At 62.9% G+C, this 18,856-nt stretch overlaps 2 protein-coding genes across 3 annotated transcripts in view; one reads left to right on the top strand and one right to left on the bottom strand.

Moving 5' to 3' along the window:
* TTBK1 (tau tubulin kinase 1) overlaps nucleotides 1-16,310 on the top strand; it is a 42,708-nt gene extending 26,398 nt beyond the window's left edge. For both annotated transcript variants that reach the window (XM_056126333.1, XM_056126332.1), the window contains exons 14-15: nucleotides 13,601-15,192; nucleotides 15,673-16,310. In XM_056126333.1, coding sequence (XP_055982308.1) covers nucleotides 13,601-15,192; nucleotides 15,673-16,021 — 1,941 coding nt within the window. In that variant the 3' untranslated portion in view covers nucleotides 16,022-16,310. The remainder of the gene's footprint in view (nucleotides 1-13,600; nucleotides 15,193-15,672) is intronic.
* DLK2 (delta like non-canonical Notch ligand 2) overlaps nucleotides 1-18,856 on the bottom strand; it is a 442,344-nt gene that overhangs the window by 189,014 nt on the left and 234,474 nt on the right. The window lies entirely within an intron of this gene.

Raw genomic sequence — 18,856 nt, 5'->3', positions numbered from 1 at the left:
ATCTCAACTCAAAGTGGACTTTCCGCCCCGCTGTGTGCCGTGCGGTGAGGTGAGGGAGGATCTGGGTGGCGGAACGTGTGTGATTTGGGGGAGGGATGTTTGCCCTCTGCAGCCAGCCTGTCTGGCCGATAACGCGGGGGTCAGTGCCCCTCGAATACATGGAGGGTGTTTGGACTGGGCAGCGGCACCCATGCCTGCTGGGCGCCCAGATGAGGCAGGGGCAGGGCTACGGAGCCTCCACTGATCCCCCCTTCCCAAGGGAGATGCCAAACGCTTCTCTGCTTCCCAAAACAGTGCTCGCACCGGCTAGAGAAGCTGGCAGGGTGCAGGCAGCCTCTCCTCCCTCCCCAGCCCCCAGAGGCCTGCGGGGACCCTACACACCACAGCGCTCAGCACCCTGCTAACAGTAGGGACCTCGCCTAGTTGCAGGAGGAGCCCACCCATCCCTCCCACCTGCACCGCCCGGCCCACCCAGACCCACTTGGCCTTTTCTCTCCCAGGGCCTCTGGTCCTCCTCCCTTGCCATGGCAGCGAGGGGCCAGAGCCTCTGCTACCAGGACAGCACCTCCGTGGAAGGTCAGGGTGCACCTAGCAAGGATGACCCCCCTCCCCAGGGCCCTCCTTGCCCGGGGGCCCCCCCGGCCCCGACCTCATTCTCCCTGCGACCGAGCCACATGGCATCTCTCTGCCCCTTGGCAGGGGCCGGTGTCTGACCTGTGATGACCCTCCGTGGGGACAGGGTGGGGGCACCAGGACCCCCGTTTTGCAGATATCAGGCATGGAGCTATAAAGTGACCTGCTTGATGGCACCCACCGGTGGGCAGTGGGACTCCAGTCTCCTTTGGAGTCTGCCCTTGGGGTGACATTGGCACCGGCCTTGGTGGGGGTAGGGAGGGGTGGAGCAGAGGGGCGCCGTGTACCCCAGGACAGAGGCAGGAACAGCAACGGAGCGCCCCCTCCAGCGGATAGGCCCCCTCTGAGGGTCTGAGTTGGGTTGGGTTAAGCCAGAAAGGCTTCCCGAAGGAGGTGAGTGGCCAAGGTCTCCAAGGAGACTGGGATGGCGCAGTGTCGGAGGGAACAGGAGGAGGAGGAGGAGGAGGAGGAGGAGGAGGAGGAGGAGGAGGAGGGCGGAGCAGGGCGGTGCAGGGCTGAGGCAGGTCGGGGCTGGCCTGCACCCCCACCTGCCGGGCCGCCCGCCCCGGGGGACGCCGCCGGCGCCGTGGGGGGCTGTGAGCGGAGCTGTGGAGTCTGTGCCTGACGCCTCTTTTCCCTCCACTCTCTTGGTCTCTTTCAGTCGGAGGAGGACAGACTCTCGGGGCACTCCCTCCCGCGGTACAGCCCCCTGCGACGACTGGCGTCCTCCGTGTTCTCCTCCTCCACGCTGGAGACCGAGCATTACCCTCACCCCGGCGGCGGCGGCTCGGCGGGCTCCTCCTCCGGTTCCCTCATTCAGCGCAGCCGCTCGGCCGAGAGCAGCCCCGTGCGGGCGCCCCACCGGCGCCACGCGCCCCTGGCGGCCGGCAACCACAGACTCGTCCCCTCGGTGCTCCGCATCTCCCGGTCCCAGCTGCAGCAGGTGTGGGCCCGCTTCACCCACAAGACCTAGGTGGGGGCCTCCCCCCCGGGGGCGGGGCGCAGGCAGAGCCGGGGTCCCCCCAGGACGCAATAATCACCCCTCACAGGCCCATTACCCACCCACCCCCGTGCAATACAGCCCCCCAGAACAGGCCCAAGGTACTGTAATGCCCCCAGCCCCCCCGGGCTCCTCCGCGGAGCCCGCCCATGGTGCAGGGAGGGGGCCCGCTTCAGGGACGGGAGCCGGCGGTGGGGCCAGAGTCCAGGAAGCCAGGGCGGAGGGAGGCTGACCCGGGCGGGCCAGGCGGCACGGGGTTAATCCGGTTTAATCTGTCACCCTCTGGCAGGGCTGGGCCAGTGCGTGGGGCAGGGGCAGGGCCCTGGGGATGGGGGGTCGCTGGCCATGAGCCCAGCGCCTCGCTGCCCGGAGGACAGAGTTCCTTGTCTTGGGCCTGTGTTAGCGCCCAAGGTGGCCTTGGGGGCCCAGGAGGGCAGCAGGGCCTGGACCTCAGGGTGCTGCCCAGAGGCAGCGGTGGGGGTGGGGCGCACGGAGGGAGCGGGCGAGAGCTCCGCCCCAAGAGGAGCCTCCAGAGCCCCCCCACAGGGTGCTCAGCAGAGCCCCATCCATCCGTGGGTCCGTCTGGGGGGGCATGGTGAAGACAGAGCAGAGTGGGAGTTGGGTGGGAGCGGATGTTTCTGGGGTCCCAGCAGGGTCCCCCCACCCAGCTGTCTCAGCCCCCCTCTGCCATGGGCGTCTGGGAAGAGGGTCCAGCAAGGGCGGCGCCTGAGGATGTCCTGCACTGGACTGTCCATTGAGCGGCCGTGTCGGGGTCTGCGCGTGCCTGCGTATGTGTGCTTTGTGCCTGCGTGTCGGCGTGTGTCAGTGTGTCTGTGTGTGCCTGTGGGAGTTTCTGTGTGCCTGTGTGTCTGTGGCAGCCTCTGTGTGTCTGTGTCTGTGTGTGTCTCTGGGAGTCTCTGTGTTTCTGTGTGTGTGTCTGTGTGTCTGGGTGTATCTGTGTGTCTGTGCGTGCCTGTGTGTGTGTTTATGTGTACCTGTGTGTCTGTGTGTGAATGTGTGTGCCTGTGTGACTGGTGTTTCTGCGTGGGCTGGTGTGTCCGCATGTGCCAGTACGTGTCCGTATGTGTCTGCGTGTGTCCATATGTGCCTGTGCATTATTATGTATTTGTTTGAAAGCCCATGTATAAATCTGTTTAACTGCTGTCTGTGTCTGTCTGTATGTGCCTGGATGTCCTGTGCGTCCCTGTGTGTCTGTATGCACGTTCATGCCTGTGCGTGCCTCTGTGTGTCCATGTGTGTACCTGTGTCTGCCTGTGTGTCTGCGTGTGCCTGCATGCTTCTGTGTGCACCTGTGTGTGCCCATGTACATGTCTGTGTGTGCCTGTGTATCTTCATGTGCGTGTCTGTGTCCATGTGTGCACCTGTGTGGTTTTTGTGTGCCTGTGTGTGTGTGTGTGCCTGTGTGCGTGTCCATATGTGTGTGTTCATGTGTGTGCCCGTGTGTGCCCATGTGTGTGCATGGAGACCTGGGGGCCCAGTGGGTATGGAGGGGCGTGTGCATGACCATGATGGGGCAGCGTGGGTATGGGTCGGGCTGTGCATCTCAAGATCCCAGGGGTGCATTGACTACCCCAGTGTGTGTGGCGGCTGCCCAGCGCTGCAGCCTCTGGGGAGTGAGTCTGAGGGGTGTGGAAGATGCTCACGTCCCTCTCTCCTGGCTATTCCTCTGTCCCTTCCCTCGGGGTGTGTGTGGCTGGAGGCGTGGGCAGCGCCCTGGGCTGGGCGACCTCTCCCCTGGGGATTGCAGCAGGGCTGAGCAACCCTGCTGGCCCCACTGTGGCCCAGAGCACCTGCCGCAGTGCAGTGAGAGGCCGCTCCACCCGCCGCACTGCTCTGGGCCCTCCCGGCTCTCTGGGGTGTTCTGCACCCCACCTTGACAGGAAGTGCTGAGGGTTCATTGTAGGTCCTTCGAGACAGGACAGAGACACAAAGCACAAAGGTGAGGGGTGAACACAGACCCCCTTCTGGCACTGCCCTCGCCCGCCCGCCCGCCCACCGCTGCCCTCAGACCATCTCCCTCCCTCCCTCCCCAGGTGATGAGAAAGGAGCTATCCCCAGCCGCTCCCACAGGGCCAGGGCCGGGCTCTCTGAGGGGCTCCGTTGTCCGGCATCTCCTTCCAGAGGGTTCCCTACCTGGCTCTGAGCACAGCACCCCACAAATTGACCAGAACTCTGAGGTACTCAAAGACCCCCAAGTGCCTTGTGACTTTTCGAGGATGGTGGCACGAGCTTCAAATCCGCTTTAGCATTTAACCTGTAGTTCCAGAGCTGTGGGTGAATTACGAAAGTGGCTGGATTTACACAGAAACACACACACACACACACACACACACACACACATCTTCACACAGAGACATGCACACTTACCTTCACATACACAGACACTCAGACACATTCATACACAGACACACATGCCGATACACACATATACACTCACACACACTACACAGACACACACTCATCCACAGACTTATACGTACATACACACTTGTATGTAGACATACACAATACACTCACACATTCAGCCACAGATATGTATCCTTTGCACATACATACACACACTCTCGTCAACCCATACATACATACACACATACACTCTCACACACTCTCATGCACACAGACATACTCACATGCACTCACAGAGACATACACATACATACTCATGTCATGTATTGTCATGCTTGTACACAGGCAGATTCGTACAGGCACACTCCCTCACACACATTTTCACATGGACATACACAGTGCTCTCGCATAGGACACACACACACGGTCATGGACACACAAACACATTTCACACGCTGCAGCCTGCAGGGGAGGGTGTGGACTAGCGAGCCTTGACTCAGAGCGTCTGTCCTGGCCTCTCCTGGCTTCCCTCCTAGGAGGGGGGCGCTTTATAGACTGCGCTGCCAGGAGGCGCTCATGGTACTGGGCTTCTCTGTGGGGGCTGCTTTGTTCCGCCCCCTGTCTGGGTGCCAGGCCTGGCCAGGAGGGTGGTCCTGTGGCCCAGGGGCGCTTTCTGGAGGCCAGGATGTTTCCAGAAACACAGCTCTGAGAAGAGGCCGACTCTGTGCGGCCTTCTGGTGTTTTTGTACGTGATGCTCGCACACGACAGGCCGTGGGTGCCCTTTGATTGACGTCACTTAAGGATCCCCTCCCCCCCCCCACCCCATCCTTCCCAGGCTGCAGGCGGTGACCTCAGCTCTCCACCCAGTGAACTGATCTCACCCTGGCAGGGGCCTCTAAGAAACCCCGGCACCACCTGCACTCAACCATCAGAATACTGAATGTCCTGGTCTCCCTACTGCTGCCGGCTAGTTTGATTTCTGTATTTCTGCTTGGAGTTAATGGGGCCGGAACCCAGACAGATGCCCTGCACCCCGTTGCGGGCCTGTGATGGTGCTGTGGAGTGTTTGCCTCCATGGCTGCGTCTAGTCCTGGCTCTTGTTCGCGCCCTCCCACGCCCTTGAGGAAGCAGGGTGCTGTCTGAGGCCGTCACCCCGGCACGGCCCCGCAGGGGTCCCACCAGTCTCTCAGCCCCGCAGCAGTTCAGGGTCGGACAGGCAGAGGACGAGGGAAGAGGCCGGTGCCCGGCTCCTGGCTTCAGAGGTCCTGGGAGGGTCTTCAGAGCAGCCCCCACGGCAGAAAGAAGCCCTTAGGGAGTCCTGAGCAGAGCCTGAGGGACGTCACCAACTCACACCTGAGACCCAAGTGGTGGCGGGGACTGGACGGGAGCCGGGATCGTGGTACCCGCGCGACCCTCCCCCCAACGGTCCCCGCTCAGCTGATTCTTGCCACTTCCGATTTTGATGTGAAATCTCCCATTTCAAATGATACTAGTAATTGGCCTCTTCGTTTTTTAAAAGCGACCTTTTCAAGTAAGAGAATCACTGTGTGAGTCCCAAGCAAACCAGCTTTCAGCTCGAGGCCCAGAAATGAGTGTGCAGCCTCTGCCCAGCGCCAGGCCCCCGCGCCCACCCTCAGCCGAGAGGAGTGGGCGTCTCGGAGGAGGAGGCGGACGGCTGGGAGCAGCAGGGACGTGAAGGGGGGTGTGTGTGTGTGCGCGTGGTGGTGTGAGTGCGCCAGGCGTGTGTAGGGCGAGTGGTCTGGGTGGTGGTGAGTGGGGCTCCCCCGGAGGCCCCATGGCAGACACCCTGCAAGCCCCCACCCCCCACTCAAGGCAGCTCGGGTCACAGCAATAACCACCCCATCCTCTTCCTGCCCACCAGCCCAGGGCCAGCCCTCTCCCCTCGGATATCCGGTTCGCCCCCGCAGCCCCTCCCAGGGACGGGAGTTGGGGTGGGCGAGCACCTCTGAGCCATGCTGCTTCTCTGACCAAGGGGAGGGGCAGGCCCTCCGTGAGGGTCTCAGTGCCCCCTTGGGCCCTTCCTCCCTCCTTCCCTACTGAGGCCCCGGTTTCCCTGCGGGGAGCGGGCGCCGTCTTCCCAGGCAGTGAGGTGGGAAGTGGGCAGAGAAGGGGTGTCCTTGCAGCTCTGTGGGGGGGGGGGGTGCAGGAGCCCCAGGAATGCAATGGGAATCCTCTGGGCCAGTTCGGTGCCTAGGACAGAAGCATAGAGGGTCCCCCTCCCCAAGGAGGGTCTGGACACCACCCGCCCTGCCCAATATGCCACCGGGAAGCCCCACACCCAAAGGGCACAGATCTCCCCATCCCCAAGGGCCAACCTTGGAAGCAAGGGGCAACCACAAATCACCCTCCTTCCCTTGGGGGCGTGTCCCCAAAATCTGCTTCATTCCCACGAGGGCCCGGTGCCCCTGGGACTGTAGAATTTTGGAAATTTTAAAGCATCCTTCTCCCTAAGGGAGAGAGGCCCCTCCCGCCCGAGGCCCTATACCCCCCAGTGGGTCTCCACACCACCCAGCCGGCTTCCCTGGGTGCCCCTGAGCCCGGCCCCGCCAGGCCCCGCCAGCAGAGCTGGGCTGGGGGCCAGGCGGAGTGGGGCCGAGCCCAAGGCCTACGAGAACCTTTCTAGACCTCTCCGTCCGGGTTCCCCACCTCCCCGCACTGTGGAGGGGCGGGCCGGGGTGTATTCGCCACGTCTAACTCCCCCGCACCCCACCCGCACGCCCTAGCTGCGCGCTCCCCGTCCCCCACGCGGACCCCGGCGCGGGCCAGCACAAGGACCGCGGCTCGGGGTGCCTCGGGCAGGTTTCCCACGGTACCAGGACCCCAGACCCCTCCACTTTTCACTTCGCCCAGCCCAGCCCCCAGCCCCGCACGGGCGCCCGCGCACCACGAATGTACGTTCCGTCTTTGTAACTAGCTGCTACGCGACCACGGTGACACCCGCCCCGCCGCTTGCTGCTACAGTGAGGGGCTCAGGGGGGCTCCCCGCCCCGTGCCCCCCCCCCCGCCGGCCGGTCCGCCTGCGTCCCGGGCCGGGCAGAAAGTGGAGTGGGGGGCTGCCCTCTCGTGCTTCCAGGCGCCGGGGTGCTGACCAAGGGCTGGGAGGGGGTAGCTGGTCAATTTCCCGGACTCCACTCCCATCCCCCACCCCCGCACCCCACCCCGTTCCTGTTACCTCACCGCCCACAGGGCTGCTCACCCCCCCCCCCATAATTGGCCTTGCAATTGGATGCCAAAGAGCCCAGAATTAAGGGGAGGCTGAGCTCTGAGTCTCAGTCTCTCAGAGCTACCCAAAAAAAACCACCTTTTTGGCCCATGCCCCACCCCCACTGCACCCCCGAGGGCCCTGGGGAATTCCCAAACATGCCCCCCCACCTCCAGTTCTTTCCCCCTCCCTCCCCCCCAAATAAAACTCAGGGACCAACATCTGCTTCCTTTGCACTTGCTCCGTCGACCTCTCCTGTTCCATGGGGGCGGGGGCGCGCGGGTTTGGGCTCTGTAGAGCTGACAGTATTGAGCGAGAAGACGGGGGGCTTGGACCCTGCCTTCTGAGAGGTGGGACCCATGGGATAAAGGGGGCTCTGCCCGGGCGCAGCTGAGCCCCTCATCTCCTGCCCCCGCGACCCCCTTCCTCCTCCCTGGTTGGACTGAAGCTTCCTCAGTCACGGAGAAGCAGGCATCCAGGGATGGGGAAGGGGATCCCTGAAGAGGACCCTCCAGGGGTCCCAACTCCTAGCTGGTTTATTCCCAAGTCCCCCCTCCTCTCATAGTCACTACCCCCCCTTTTTTTTTGTACTGCAATAATACTGTATTATAAGCTTGCACTATCCCCGAGCTGGCCCGCCGTAAGCATGCACGAAAAACTCAAAACCACACACACACACACACACATGCACACACACATATACACGCACACACACACATATACACACATACACACATATACACACTCACACACACACACTAAGAGGGGACGCTCCCCCCCTCCTCTCTCTCTCCGGGGTGCGTCCTCAGTGTACATAGCAGCGTCGGGGCTGGGGCGCGGGCCTGGGTGGGCATGCACGAGCCCCGCCCGGACAGCGAGTACTGTACAAATCCAACACTTGAAACCGACACACACATGCGCAGGCGCGCGCGAGGCGCCACAGGGTGGGACACGGACACGCGCCCACAGTCACGCGCGCGGGGGCTGGGGTGGGCGCCCCGCCGTCTCGCGTCGCCGTGCGAGGGATCTTGTGCCTTCTTCAGTCCCTGTATGTTCATGCAGACAATCCGGAGAGCTTGTGTACTACCAAATCCTGATTAAAGACGCCTTCCAGGAACCCGCGCCTCGCCTGCTTTCTTCCGGCCTCTCTCCTCCCCAGCCAGACACCCCCAGACACCCCCGGCCAGGTGTGGGGAAGCCCTGGCCATTCTCTGCTGACTCAGGTGTTGAGAAGTGGGGGCGGTGGCGGCAAGTTCTAGGTCAATGGAGCGAGCCCCGCCCCCACCACAGCTGGGGCAGCTAAGACCAGGCTGGCCCTTGGGGAGCACAGGAGGACCCCAGGGGGTTTGGGGCCCGGTGGGACTTGAGCACCCTCGCCCAGCTGCTGACAGCCTTCTTTCACCCGGAGGGTTAGGGCTGGACTCTGGTCTCTGCGGCCTGAACCCCAGTTACCAGCTTGGGCAGGAGAGTGTGGGGGGGGGGCGAGGGAGGTCCTTGTTGTCTACTTATTGTCTACGGATCAGCGTGTTGAAGCCACGTGTGTACTGGGGCGAGAAGTAAAGGCAGCCGTGAGGGTCTCTGGGGGTGAGGGGGGCTGAGCTGTGGCCTGCGGTCGGGAAGGGTTGAGGTGGGAGCATCCGTGAAGGGGTGGATTGGGCAGGTCGGGGTGCAGGAGGGCCAGGAGGGAGAAGGGAAGTGGAAGGGTCTCGCCCCACCCACCCCTTTTCCCGAGGCAGGAGGGGAGGGTTAGAAGACATGCACTGCACGACAGCTGCACTCATCTAGATACGTGCACAAACACACAGACTCTCACACACACACACACACACACACACACACACACACACACACACCCCCGCACAGGGGACGCAGCCTTGATGGGGGCCGGAGAGCAGCTGCCTTCCTGGGGTCCTGCTGCCCCTGCGTGGGGACAGAGGGCTGCTGCCGGGAGGGATTGCGGGGGGACATCCAAGGAGCAGTGAGGCGAGATGGGTCCCAAGGGGGCTCCTCTTTCTCAGGTCTCAGCCCCCCCACCACTTGGTGCCCTAGAGTGTGGGTAGGGGCGGGAGGGGAGTCTGGGGGTGATGCTGAGGGGGGAGGTGGAAAGGGGGTGGGGTTTGGGGCACTTAGCAGCCCTCCCTCTGACCTTCAGACTGGGCCTGTGTTTAGCTGTGGGGGTGGGGTCAAGGTCAAGGAGAGCCAGTGGTGTTGGGGATCAGGCCCTCTCTCCTCCCTGGAGCTCAGAGGTCTGGTCCCAAAACAAACAAAATACCCCGGGACAGGGCTGGGCTGAGCCCCGCAGGGGGCTGGGTAAGCACAGAGAGTCACTGCCCCCGGGAGGGAACAGGCACCTCTCCTGCACCCCTGCCCTTAGGGTCAGGCACACCAAGGCCACCTGACGGGACAGTGATAGATAGCAGCGGTGGGACATGGTGGGACTCCGCCCTTGCATGCAGACTTGGGTCCTTTCCCAGCACCTCCAGGGCCCCTGAGCTCAGCCTGGGGTGATCCCTGAGTGCAGAATCAGGAGGAAGCTCTGAGCACCAATGGGTGTGGCTCCCAACATAAAGCAAACAAGATACCAAACTCCCCCCTCCCCCCCCAAAAAAAAGAAAAGAAAAAGAAAGAACACCCACTCCCCTCCTGGCCCCTGTGGCCCCTGGGTCGGCTGCTCCTGCCTCCGCTGTGGACGCTGGGCAGGGCCTAGAGCACAGGAACGCAGGACACTGACGCTTGGCCCGTGGGCGAGAAGGGACACAATGCTGGGGCTGCCCCCCTGTGTGTGTGGAAGGGGCGGAGCTGCAAGGGTGTGTTGGGGTCCTGCTGTGCCCACCTAGCCCTCGCCAGGTCTCCTCCCCGCCCCCCCACCCCATCTGACTGGAGGCAAGATGATGGTGACAGGAAAGGGAGTCGCTCAGTCTTGGGGCTTCCGACCTTCAGGCTAATGCTGTCTGCAGAGATCTCTGCCTGTCTCAGTGTCAGCTGGGCTTTGCCGGCCTGGGGCAGGCAGCAGAGGAGGACTCGGGGGACAAGCATTTATGCTCCTTGGGTGGCGTGTCCCGTGCCCAAGTCATTCCTTAATAGACACTTTCTGAACACAACACCCCTCCTTCTTTTTTCCCTTTTTTTTTTTTTTTTGCTTTTTGGGTCATACCCAGCAATGCTCAGGGGTTACTCCTGGCTCATGCACTCAGGAATTGCTCCTGGCAGTGCTCGGGGGACCATATGGGATTCTGGGAATCGAACCCAGGTCGGCCGCGTGCAAGGCAAATGCCCTCCCCGCTGTGCTATCACTCCAGCCCCTCCTTTTGTTTTTTTCTTTTTGGCTTTGGGGCCACACCCGGCAATGCTCAGGGGTTACTCCTGACTCCTGACTCTGCACTGAGTAATCACTCCTGGTGGTGCTCAGGGGACCTTATGGGATGCAAGAATTGAACATGGGTTGGCTCTGTGCAAGGCAAACACTCTACCCGCTGCACCCTCATAACCCCATTTCTCCCGAGACGTGGCCCGCTGATACGGCCAGAAACACCTGGTCACATGACACGGTCATTGCAAGTTCCAAAAACTTTTTTTTTTTTTACTTTTTGGGTCACACCTGGCGATGCACAGGGGTTACTCCTGGCTCTGCACTCAGGAATCACCCCTGGTGGTGCTCAGGAGACCATATGGGATGCTGGGAATCGAACCCGGGTCGGCCGCGTGCAAGGCAAACGCCCTACCCGCTGTGCTATTGCTCCAGCCCCTCCAAAAACTTCTGAAATAAAAATTTGTTTGTGGCCCCCCACATCCAGTGACATGACCCCCCTGTGGGGCGGAGCCCTCGGTTTAAGAAGGTGGGTTCGAACTAGTTGGAAATGATCACTCTGGACAAGAACTGAGTATTGAAAGCAGGTAAAGGGATAGACATGTAACCTTTCAGCATCTGTATCGCAAACCATCATGCCTAAAATGAGAGAGAGAGAAGAGAGGAACCGCTATAGAGGCTGGGGTGGGAGGTGGTTTGAAGGGGTGGGAGGGAAACGGGGGACAATGGTGCTAGGAACTCACACTGGTGGAGGGATGGGTGTCAGAACATTGTATGACTAAAATGCAATCATGAGCAATTTTGTAACGCTTTCTCTCATGGTGAGTCAATTAAAAAAAAAAAGGGGGGTGGGTTCTAGAGAACCACACATTCCCTGGGAGAAGAACTGTGTATGTGTGTTTGTGCCTATGTGCGTGCGTGTGTGTGTGTGTGTGTGTGTGTGTGTGTGTGTGTGTGTCTTGATCCACAGACTTACAGCCTCTCACCTGCGCTCAGGGCACTCAGCACTCACGGACTTTGAATGAATGAATGAGTGCGTGAGTGAATGATTTAATAAATGAGTGAGTTGAGTGAATGGGGCCCCCGAAGAGGCTCGGGCCCCGCATTTACTGGGAGAATCACGTCAACACAAGCATGTAGAACAGAGGTTGGTGGGTTCTGTAGTGAAGAGTTTGGGAAACAAGTAGAGGAGAGACATTGACTTGGGGAGTGGACAGAAAGGCTTTTGTTTCATTTGAGGGGCCACTCCCAGCACTGTACAGGGCTTACTCCTGGCTCTGTGCTCAGGGTTCTCCCCTAGCAGTGCCCGGTGGACCATATGTGGCACCATTTGAACTGGACTCAGCCCCCTGCAAGGCATGTGCCCAGCTCCTGTGCTCTCTGTCCAGAGCCTGGACAGAGAGACTCTGGGAGAGACCTTGGGAAGGGAGTGTCCTGGCAGGGTCCTGGGGAAAGAATGCGACCTGGACATGTGAGAGACCAGAGAGGCTGCGGGAGCACGCACAAGCAGAGGACGTGGCCCAGGGAAAGACCCAGACATGGGAGGGGCACAGGGCATTTTGGGAACTGCCGGGGGTGTGGGGGGCTGAAGGGGGCAGAGGGCACTGCAGGAAATGAGGGAGAAGCCAGTTCCCGACATCAGTTGTGTGCCAGGGTGAGGACCGCTGAGGGGGCGGTGGGGTCTGTGGGGCCCCCTGTGGGTTCCTGCAGGATCACAGCAGAGAGAAAGGGGATCAGACAGATGGACCTTCAGGGGGCAGGACATGGTGTGGGGGCAAAGCTGAGCTGGACCAGGACGTGGGGGGCCAGGGGACCTGAGAGGGCTAGGAGAAGCTCAGGCCTTTCTAGTCTGGAAGGAAGGAGGCTGAGGGGGCACGGAGACTAGCCACTACCGTCACATGACCAAGAACTCTTGTATCAAGATGTTTTCGGGGCACACTCAACAATGCTTAGTGCTTACTCCTGACTCTGTGCTCAGGGATCACTCCTGGCAAGATTTGGGGGGGCATCTGGGATGCCAAGCTGGAAGCGGGGAGTCTTACCAGCCCCCACCCCCACCCCTCTGTCTTATCTCTCCAGTCTTGCAGTTTTTGTTCTTTTTCTTTGGGCGGGTGGGGGTGCCCCACCTGGTGCTCAGGGCTTACTCCCAGTTCCACACTCCAGGATCACTCCTGTGGGCTCAGGGGACCATATGGGAGGCTGGGGATTGAACCCAGTTTGACCACACGCAAGGCAAGCGCCTTACCCACGGTACTATCACTCTAGCCCCTCCAACCCTGTCTTAAGGTCTTTTTAAAAAGTATTTATTTATTTATATTTCTTTTTGGGTCCCACCCGGCGATGCTCAGGGGTTACTCCTGGCTCTGCACTCAGGAATCACTCCTGGCGGTGCTCGGGGGACCCTATGGAATGCTGGGAATCGAACCTGGGTTGGCCGTGTGCAAGGCAAATGCCCTACCCGCTGTGCTATCGCTCCAGCTCCTCTTTTTTTTTTTTTTTGCTTTTTGGGTCACACTTAGCGATGCACAGGGGTTACTCCTGGCTCTGCACTCAGGAGTTACTCTTGGCGGTGCTCAGGGGACCATATGGGATGCTGGGAATCGAACCCGGGTGCAAGGCAAATGTCCTCCCCGCCGTGCTATTGCTCCAGACCCTCTTACGGTTTTTTAAACTTTCTTTTAGGGTCACACCCAGCAGTGCTGAGATGGGAAGCGGGGGTAGCTCCTGGAGTCAGGGACGGAGTGTGTGCTCACCCCCCTAACGTGCTGGAGTGCAGGGACCGTCCTTCCTGGGGAAGAGGCCCTGACGTCTCGTGGCGGTGATTTCCTTTAGCCACAAACTTTAGTGGGTGCCTCTGGGGTCCTGAGTGCAGATGACCTATGAGGGCCGGCATCAGGGCTGGAGATTTCAGGGGACCCGGAGCCCAGGTGGTGTCTTGAGCGCCCCTGAGGTGCCAGGACCAGCGTGAACAGACCAGAGGCCCCTCACAGCACTCGCTCTCCCTCTGGGGAGCACGGCTGACCCGGGAGGGCAGCTGAGCTCAGTGGGTCCCTGTGTGTGCCCCTGCAGATGCTGTCGGTGGCGCCGCTGTTTGAGGTGAACGGCCTCCCCCGAGCTGTGCCCCTCAACCTCCCCTACCAGCACTTCAAGAAGGACCTGTCCGACTACCGTGAGCGCGCCCGGCTGTTGCGCGGACGCAGGGTGGGCTTGGCACACATGCTGCCCCCAGTGCCCCAGCTCTCCCGCGCCCCCCTGCAGCCTCAAGCCAACGGGAAGGAGGAGGACGACGAGGAGAAGGCAGAGGAGGAGGAAGAGGAGGAGGAAGAGGAAGAGGAGGAAGGAGAGGAGGAAGACGAGGAGGAGGAAGATGAGGAAGACGAGGAGGAAGAGGAAGAAGAGGAGGAGGAGGAGGAAGAGGTCGTGGCTCTGGGGGAAGCCCTAGGGCCCCACAGTGGTTCCAGCAGCGAGGGGAGCCAGAGGAGCACCGACCGCAGCCAGGAGGGCGCCCCGTCCACGCTGCTGGCCGACGACCAGAAGGAGTCTCGGGGCCGGGCCTCCATGGCCGACGGGGACCTGGAGCTCGAGGAGGGTTCCAAAACGCTGGTGCTCGTCTCCCCCGGCGACATGAAGAAGTCGCCCGTCACTGCCGACCTGGCCCCCGACCCCGACCTGGGCACCCTGGCCGCCCTGACTCCTCAGCTCGAGCGGGCCCCGCCCACAGGCAGCCAGCTGGACGTGTCCGAGCCGGGCACGCTCTCGTCGGTCCTCAAGTCTGAGCAGAAGCCCCCGCCGTCGCTGCCACCGCCGCCGCCGGGCCCCGGGGCCTCAGGTGCAGGGACGGTGGCCGTCACCACCTCACCCTTCACCAAAGTCGAGAGGACCTTCGTGCACATTGCGGAGAAAAGCCACCTCAACGTCATGTCCTCTGGGGGCCAGAGCTCCCGAGCCGAGGAGCTCAGCGCTGGGGCTGAGCCGGGACCGGAGGGGGTCTCTGGAGAGAGTGCGGCGGAGGAGGGGGTCTCGCAGCCCCTGCAGAATGGCCTTGCCCCCGTGGGCCCGGACGGGGGGCAGAGGATGGAGCGCGGTGCCCCCCCACGCTCCCCTGCAGGACCCCTGGCAGAGGTGCCCGGGGACGCACTGCCCAACGGCCCAGCCCTGGCTGACGGGCTCGCCCCGGCTCGCAGGCTGGAGCCAGGCCCCGAGGAGAAACTGGGCCCCGTGTCCCCCAGCCTCCAGGCCCGGCCCGGAGCCCGGCCCAGGAGCCGGATCCCTGTGCTGCTCTCCGAGGAGGACACGGGCTCCGAGCCCTCGGGCTCGCTGTCGGCCAAGGAGCGGTGGGGCAAGAGGGCGCGGGCCCCCCAGGACCTGGCCCGGCTGGTGATGGAGAAGCGGCAGGGCCGGCTGCTGCTCAGGCTGGCCTCCGGGGCGTCGTCTTCGTCCAGCGAGGAGCAGCGGCGGGCGTCCGAGACGCTGTCGGGCCCCTGCTCGGAGGAGGACGCGCCCACCTCTGAGCCCACGGGGGCCGCCACCGCCCGGGGCCGGCTGCCTAGGAGCCGGATCCCCCGCCTGGTCAGCGTCCGGGCGCCCATGCCTGCCGCGGCCCAGAGGGGTCCCCCCAGGCCCCAGGGCACCCCAGCATCTGACACAGCCATCACCAGCAGGTAAGAGGCCGGCCAGCCTGCAGGGGTGCTGGGAGGGGGGCGGGGGTCAGTGGGCACTAGAAGCCCCTCCACTCGCAGGGCCTTCCCCAGAGCCAAGGTCAAGGGGTTCAGGAAGGACCCCCAGTCTCTTGGGAAAGGCGGGTGGGGTCCAAACCCACAATGTTCTTCACCAGCGTGTGGGGGTGGGGTGGGGAGGGGGGACTTGATGTCAGACAGAGCCCAGAGCTTTGCAGCTTGGACAGACGGCCACCCCCCAGATGCGAACCAGCTGGGTCACAGGCAGAGTAGAAGGCAGCGGGCACGAGATGCTTAAAGCAGAATCGGACTCAAAGCCAGCCCGCGGCCAGCCGTCCCCTAGCGAGCCCTGCCCCGGAGGGTGGCGCGCCCGGCCTCAGTTTACCCGTCGGCGCCAGGCTGAGCGCTGACCCCGTCTCCTCTTGCTTCTCTGCCTCCCTCTCTCCCGGTCGCCGCTGCCCGCAGGCTCCAGCTGCAGAAGCCCCCGGGGCCGGCCGCTGCCGCTGACCTCCGGCCCAAGCAGCCCCCCGCCGCCCGCGGACCAGCCGGCCCCCGGCCCCCCGCGTCGGCGGCGGCGGCGGCGCGCCCGGCCAGCGCGTCCCCGCGGAGCGGGTCCCTGCACCGCAAGGAGAGCCCGTGCCCCTCGCACCAGGCCCGGCCCGGGGGTCCCGCCGCGCGGGGGGCCCCCGCGGCCCGGCCGCAGCCCGACGGCGGCGCGGCCTCCAAGCACGGACCCAGAGGGAAGGCGCAGACCCCGCGCGCAGCTACCAAAGGCCGGGCGGGGGGCGCCGAGGGCCGGGCCGGGGCCAGGTAATAACGCGCGGCCCCGCGCCCCTGCCCGCTCCCAGCACAGCCTTACGCCCGCTGCTCGCCCGCCCCCCGCGGGACTCCGCTCGCACCTCCAGCCAAAGCCCCCCACCCCTCTCCAGAAGGGCCCAGGCCTCGGGGCGCCCCGGGCTCGGGCCTCTCCTGGGCGGCCGGGCTGGGGGCTGGGGAGGTGGAGGATCTACTCAGGTGTGGGGGGCAGCTCCGACCTGCCCCGAAGTCAGCTCCATCGACCCCCGGCTGGGCGGCAGCGCACGTGATTCTCGGGGAGGGGGCGTCCGGCCGCCTCTCCCCCCTCAGTGGCACCTCAGGTGCCTTCCCCAGCAGGAGGGGGCTTTCAAGCAAGTGGCGCCCCGTCCTTTGGCCCCCCATTCAGTGCTCAGGGCCCTGGCCCAGCAGGAGCCCCTTCTTGCCATCCAACCTCAATCTTGCCCGCTGCGACTCCGGATGCCACCCCTGCGGCCGCCAGGGAGGCGATGGCTGCTGGCCTCCTGCTGGCCTCCTGCTGGCCTCCGCTCTGGCCTGTGAGCTTCAGGGACCCGGGCTGGCCGCGTCCCCTCCCAGTCCTGGCTGTGGGGAGCGCGCTGGACCCGGCCCTCAGTTCTCCCCGCCCTGCCCCCACCCCAGGCAGAAAGGCCCCTTCCGGATTCCACGTGTCTCTTCCCCATGTGGGGGGTGGGTGGGGGTCTGCAACCCTCCCCTCCCGCCCTCATCCCTTCGGGGGCCTGGCACACCCATCTGAAGGGGAGTCCCCGTGACCGGCCCCCTCTGCTCTGCTCCCCACCTGGCCCTCTGTCCTTCCCTGGGTCCAGGGCAGGGGAGGCGTCCAGGGGGAGCCGCGAGGCCCAGCAGACCCCAGGAACCAGAGGGCTGGTCAGCAGAGGAGGACTGCAGGGTGGGGCCGTGGAGGCACCCCCCAAGTTGACGCAGAAGCTCCCAGAACACTCAGGAAACCTCTCCAGAAGAGCCTCCTCCGGGATCCCACACCCTCCGGGCGCCCGACTGCCCTCTGGGCCGAGCAGAGGGGCTGGAGCGGGCCACACCCTCCCACCCAGAGCTTCTCTGACAATCAGCTCGCCCCACGCGGGAACGAGGCCCGCACGGCCACCACCCCGGCCCTGGGTTTGTTCCTTACCACCAACCGAACCGTGAATGTAGGCCACCCCCACCAGCCTCACCCCTGCCCAGCCCCGCCCCCAGCCCCCAGCTTCACACAGCACCAGAGCTGAGCAGAGACACCCTAGGACTCCCAAGGAACCTCAGACCTCTGGTCACTGTCACCGAGGAGGGGGGGTGTGAGGGGGAGGGCCAGAGGGCTGACTCTCCACCCAGGAAGGGTCCCAGTGACTGGCCCCAGCAGCAGCCTCTGCTCCCTGGAGCCCCCCGCCGCCTCCTCCAGGCCCTCCTGGTCTCCTCTGAAAGCGTCACATGTCACACCTGCCACTCGCCACTCCAGCCCTTCCCCACAGCCTGTGTCATGCCCGCCCCAGCCCCGCCCTCCCTCCCCCTTTGGGCTCAGGGAGTACAGGAGAGGGGACCGGGGACTCCCCACTTCCCAGCTCCCCCCAGGGGCCCAACTTGCTCAGTCTCCGCTGCTCCTAGGGACCAGCCCTGATGAGCATGGGGGGGGGGGGAGGGAGGCAGGGTTCCCCGGCCTCTCCCCTGGAAGCCACCGGAGAATGTTTACATGCCAAACAGAATGTAACACCCTCCCGAGCCCTCCCCAGACACTGCATGGCCTCTGCCCGTCCCTTGCCCCCCCACACAGCCCCCCTGGAAGCCGCTGTCCTGGTCAGTTGGGGTCTCAGAAGGGAAGTAGCCATCACATCATTAAAGAGCCTGTGGACCTTTCCGGTGGCCTGGACTCTTCTTCCTGGGCAAAGTCCAGGCCCCTCAACTTCGGGTGGGCTGGAGGGAAGGGCCCAGCCTGGCGAAGGAGACTGTCTCCAGGGTCAAGGCCGGGAAGGGGGTGGGCGCGGCAGGAGAGGGGTCCGCCTGGTCACCCCAGAAAGGGACACTGCTCACTGCTCCCCAGGCCAGAGCCTCTCATTCTTGCTTGGGGCTGAGAGGGAGGAAGGAATCGTGGTGATGGCCTGGAAATTAAGGGACAGGAGTGACAGGGTGTGGAGTCCCAAACAGTAACGGCTCCCACAAGGAAGAGCTTGCGTGTCATTCCAGCAGAAGCCACGGAACGCACGGGTGAGCGAGCGGTCTCTGGGGCAGCATCACCACATCGGGGAACGGATCTGCTCCAGTGGCGGAAACTGCCAGGTTCTGTTGGCATAGTTACCCCCTGCAGCTTCCACAGAGCCCCTTCCCGGCCTGGCACCCCCAAAGCTCTCAGAACAAATATGTTTCATTAGATTGGTGTCAGTTTACTCAGGAGCCAAAGCCGATAAGACCGCCTGTGGTCATGAGTAATTCCACTCATCATACATGTTTGCAGTGGGAATATCTATGTTTGATTACAGGGCATGGCCTGGGGTTTCCTACTATGTGGAATACACTTTGAATTGCTTTAAATTCTAGCCAAGCAGTTATACACTTGTTTATCTGAATGCCAAAAGAAATCTTATTTCAAAACAATTCTCTTGGGTTTTGAGGCCAGAGAGTTGGAGGACAGGCTGGTGTGCAGGACTTGATCCCTGGCACCACGGGGGCACCCTGACATCACTGTGTGTGTGTGTGTGTGTGTGTGAGAGAGAGAGAGAGAGAGAGAGAGAGAGAGAGAGAGAGAGAGAGAGAGAGAGAGAGAGACAGGCTATGCAAGAGAGAACAAGAGTTTGGTTTTTTGTTTGTTTTTAAATTTTGGCTTTGGGGCCAC

The sequence above is a fragment of the Sorex fumeus genome, unplaced genomic scaffold (assembly GCF_029834395.1).
Source record: "Sorex fumeus unplaced genomic scaffold, SorFum_2.1 ptg000061l, whole genome shotgun sequence".
Classification (NCBI taxonomy): Eukaryota; Metazoa; Chordata; class Mammalia; order Eulipotyphla; family Soricidae; genus Sorex; species Sorex fumeus.
This window is presented reverse-complemented; position numbering and strand designations above follow the sequence as displayed.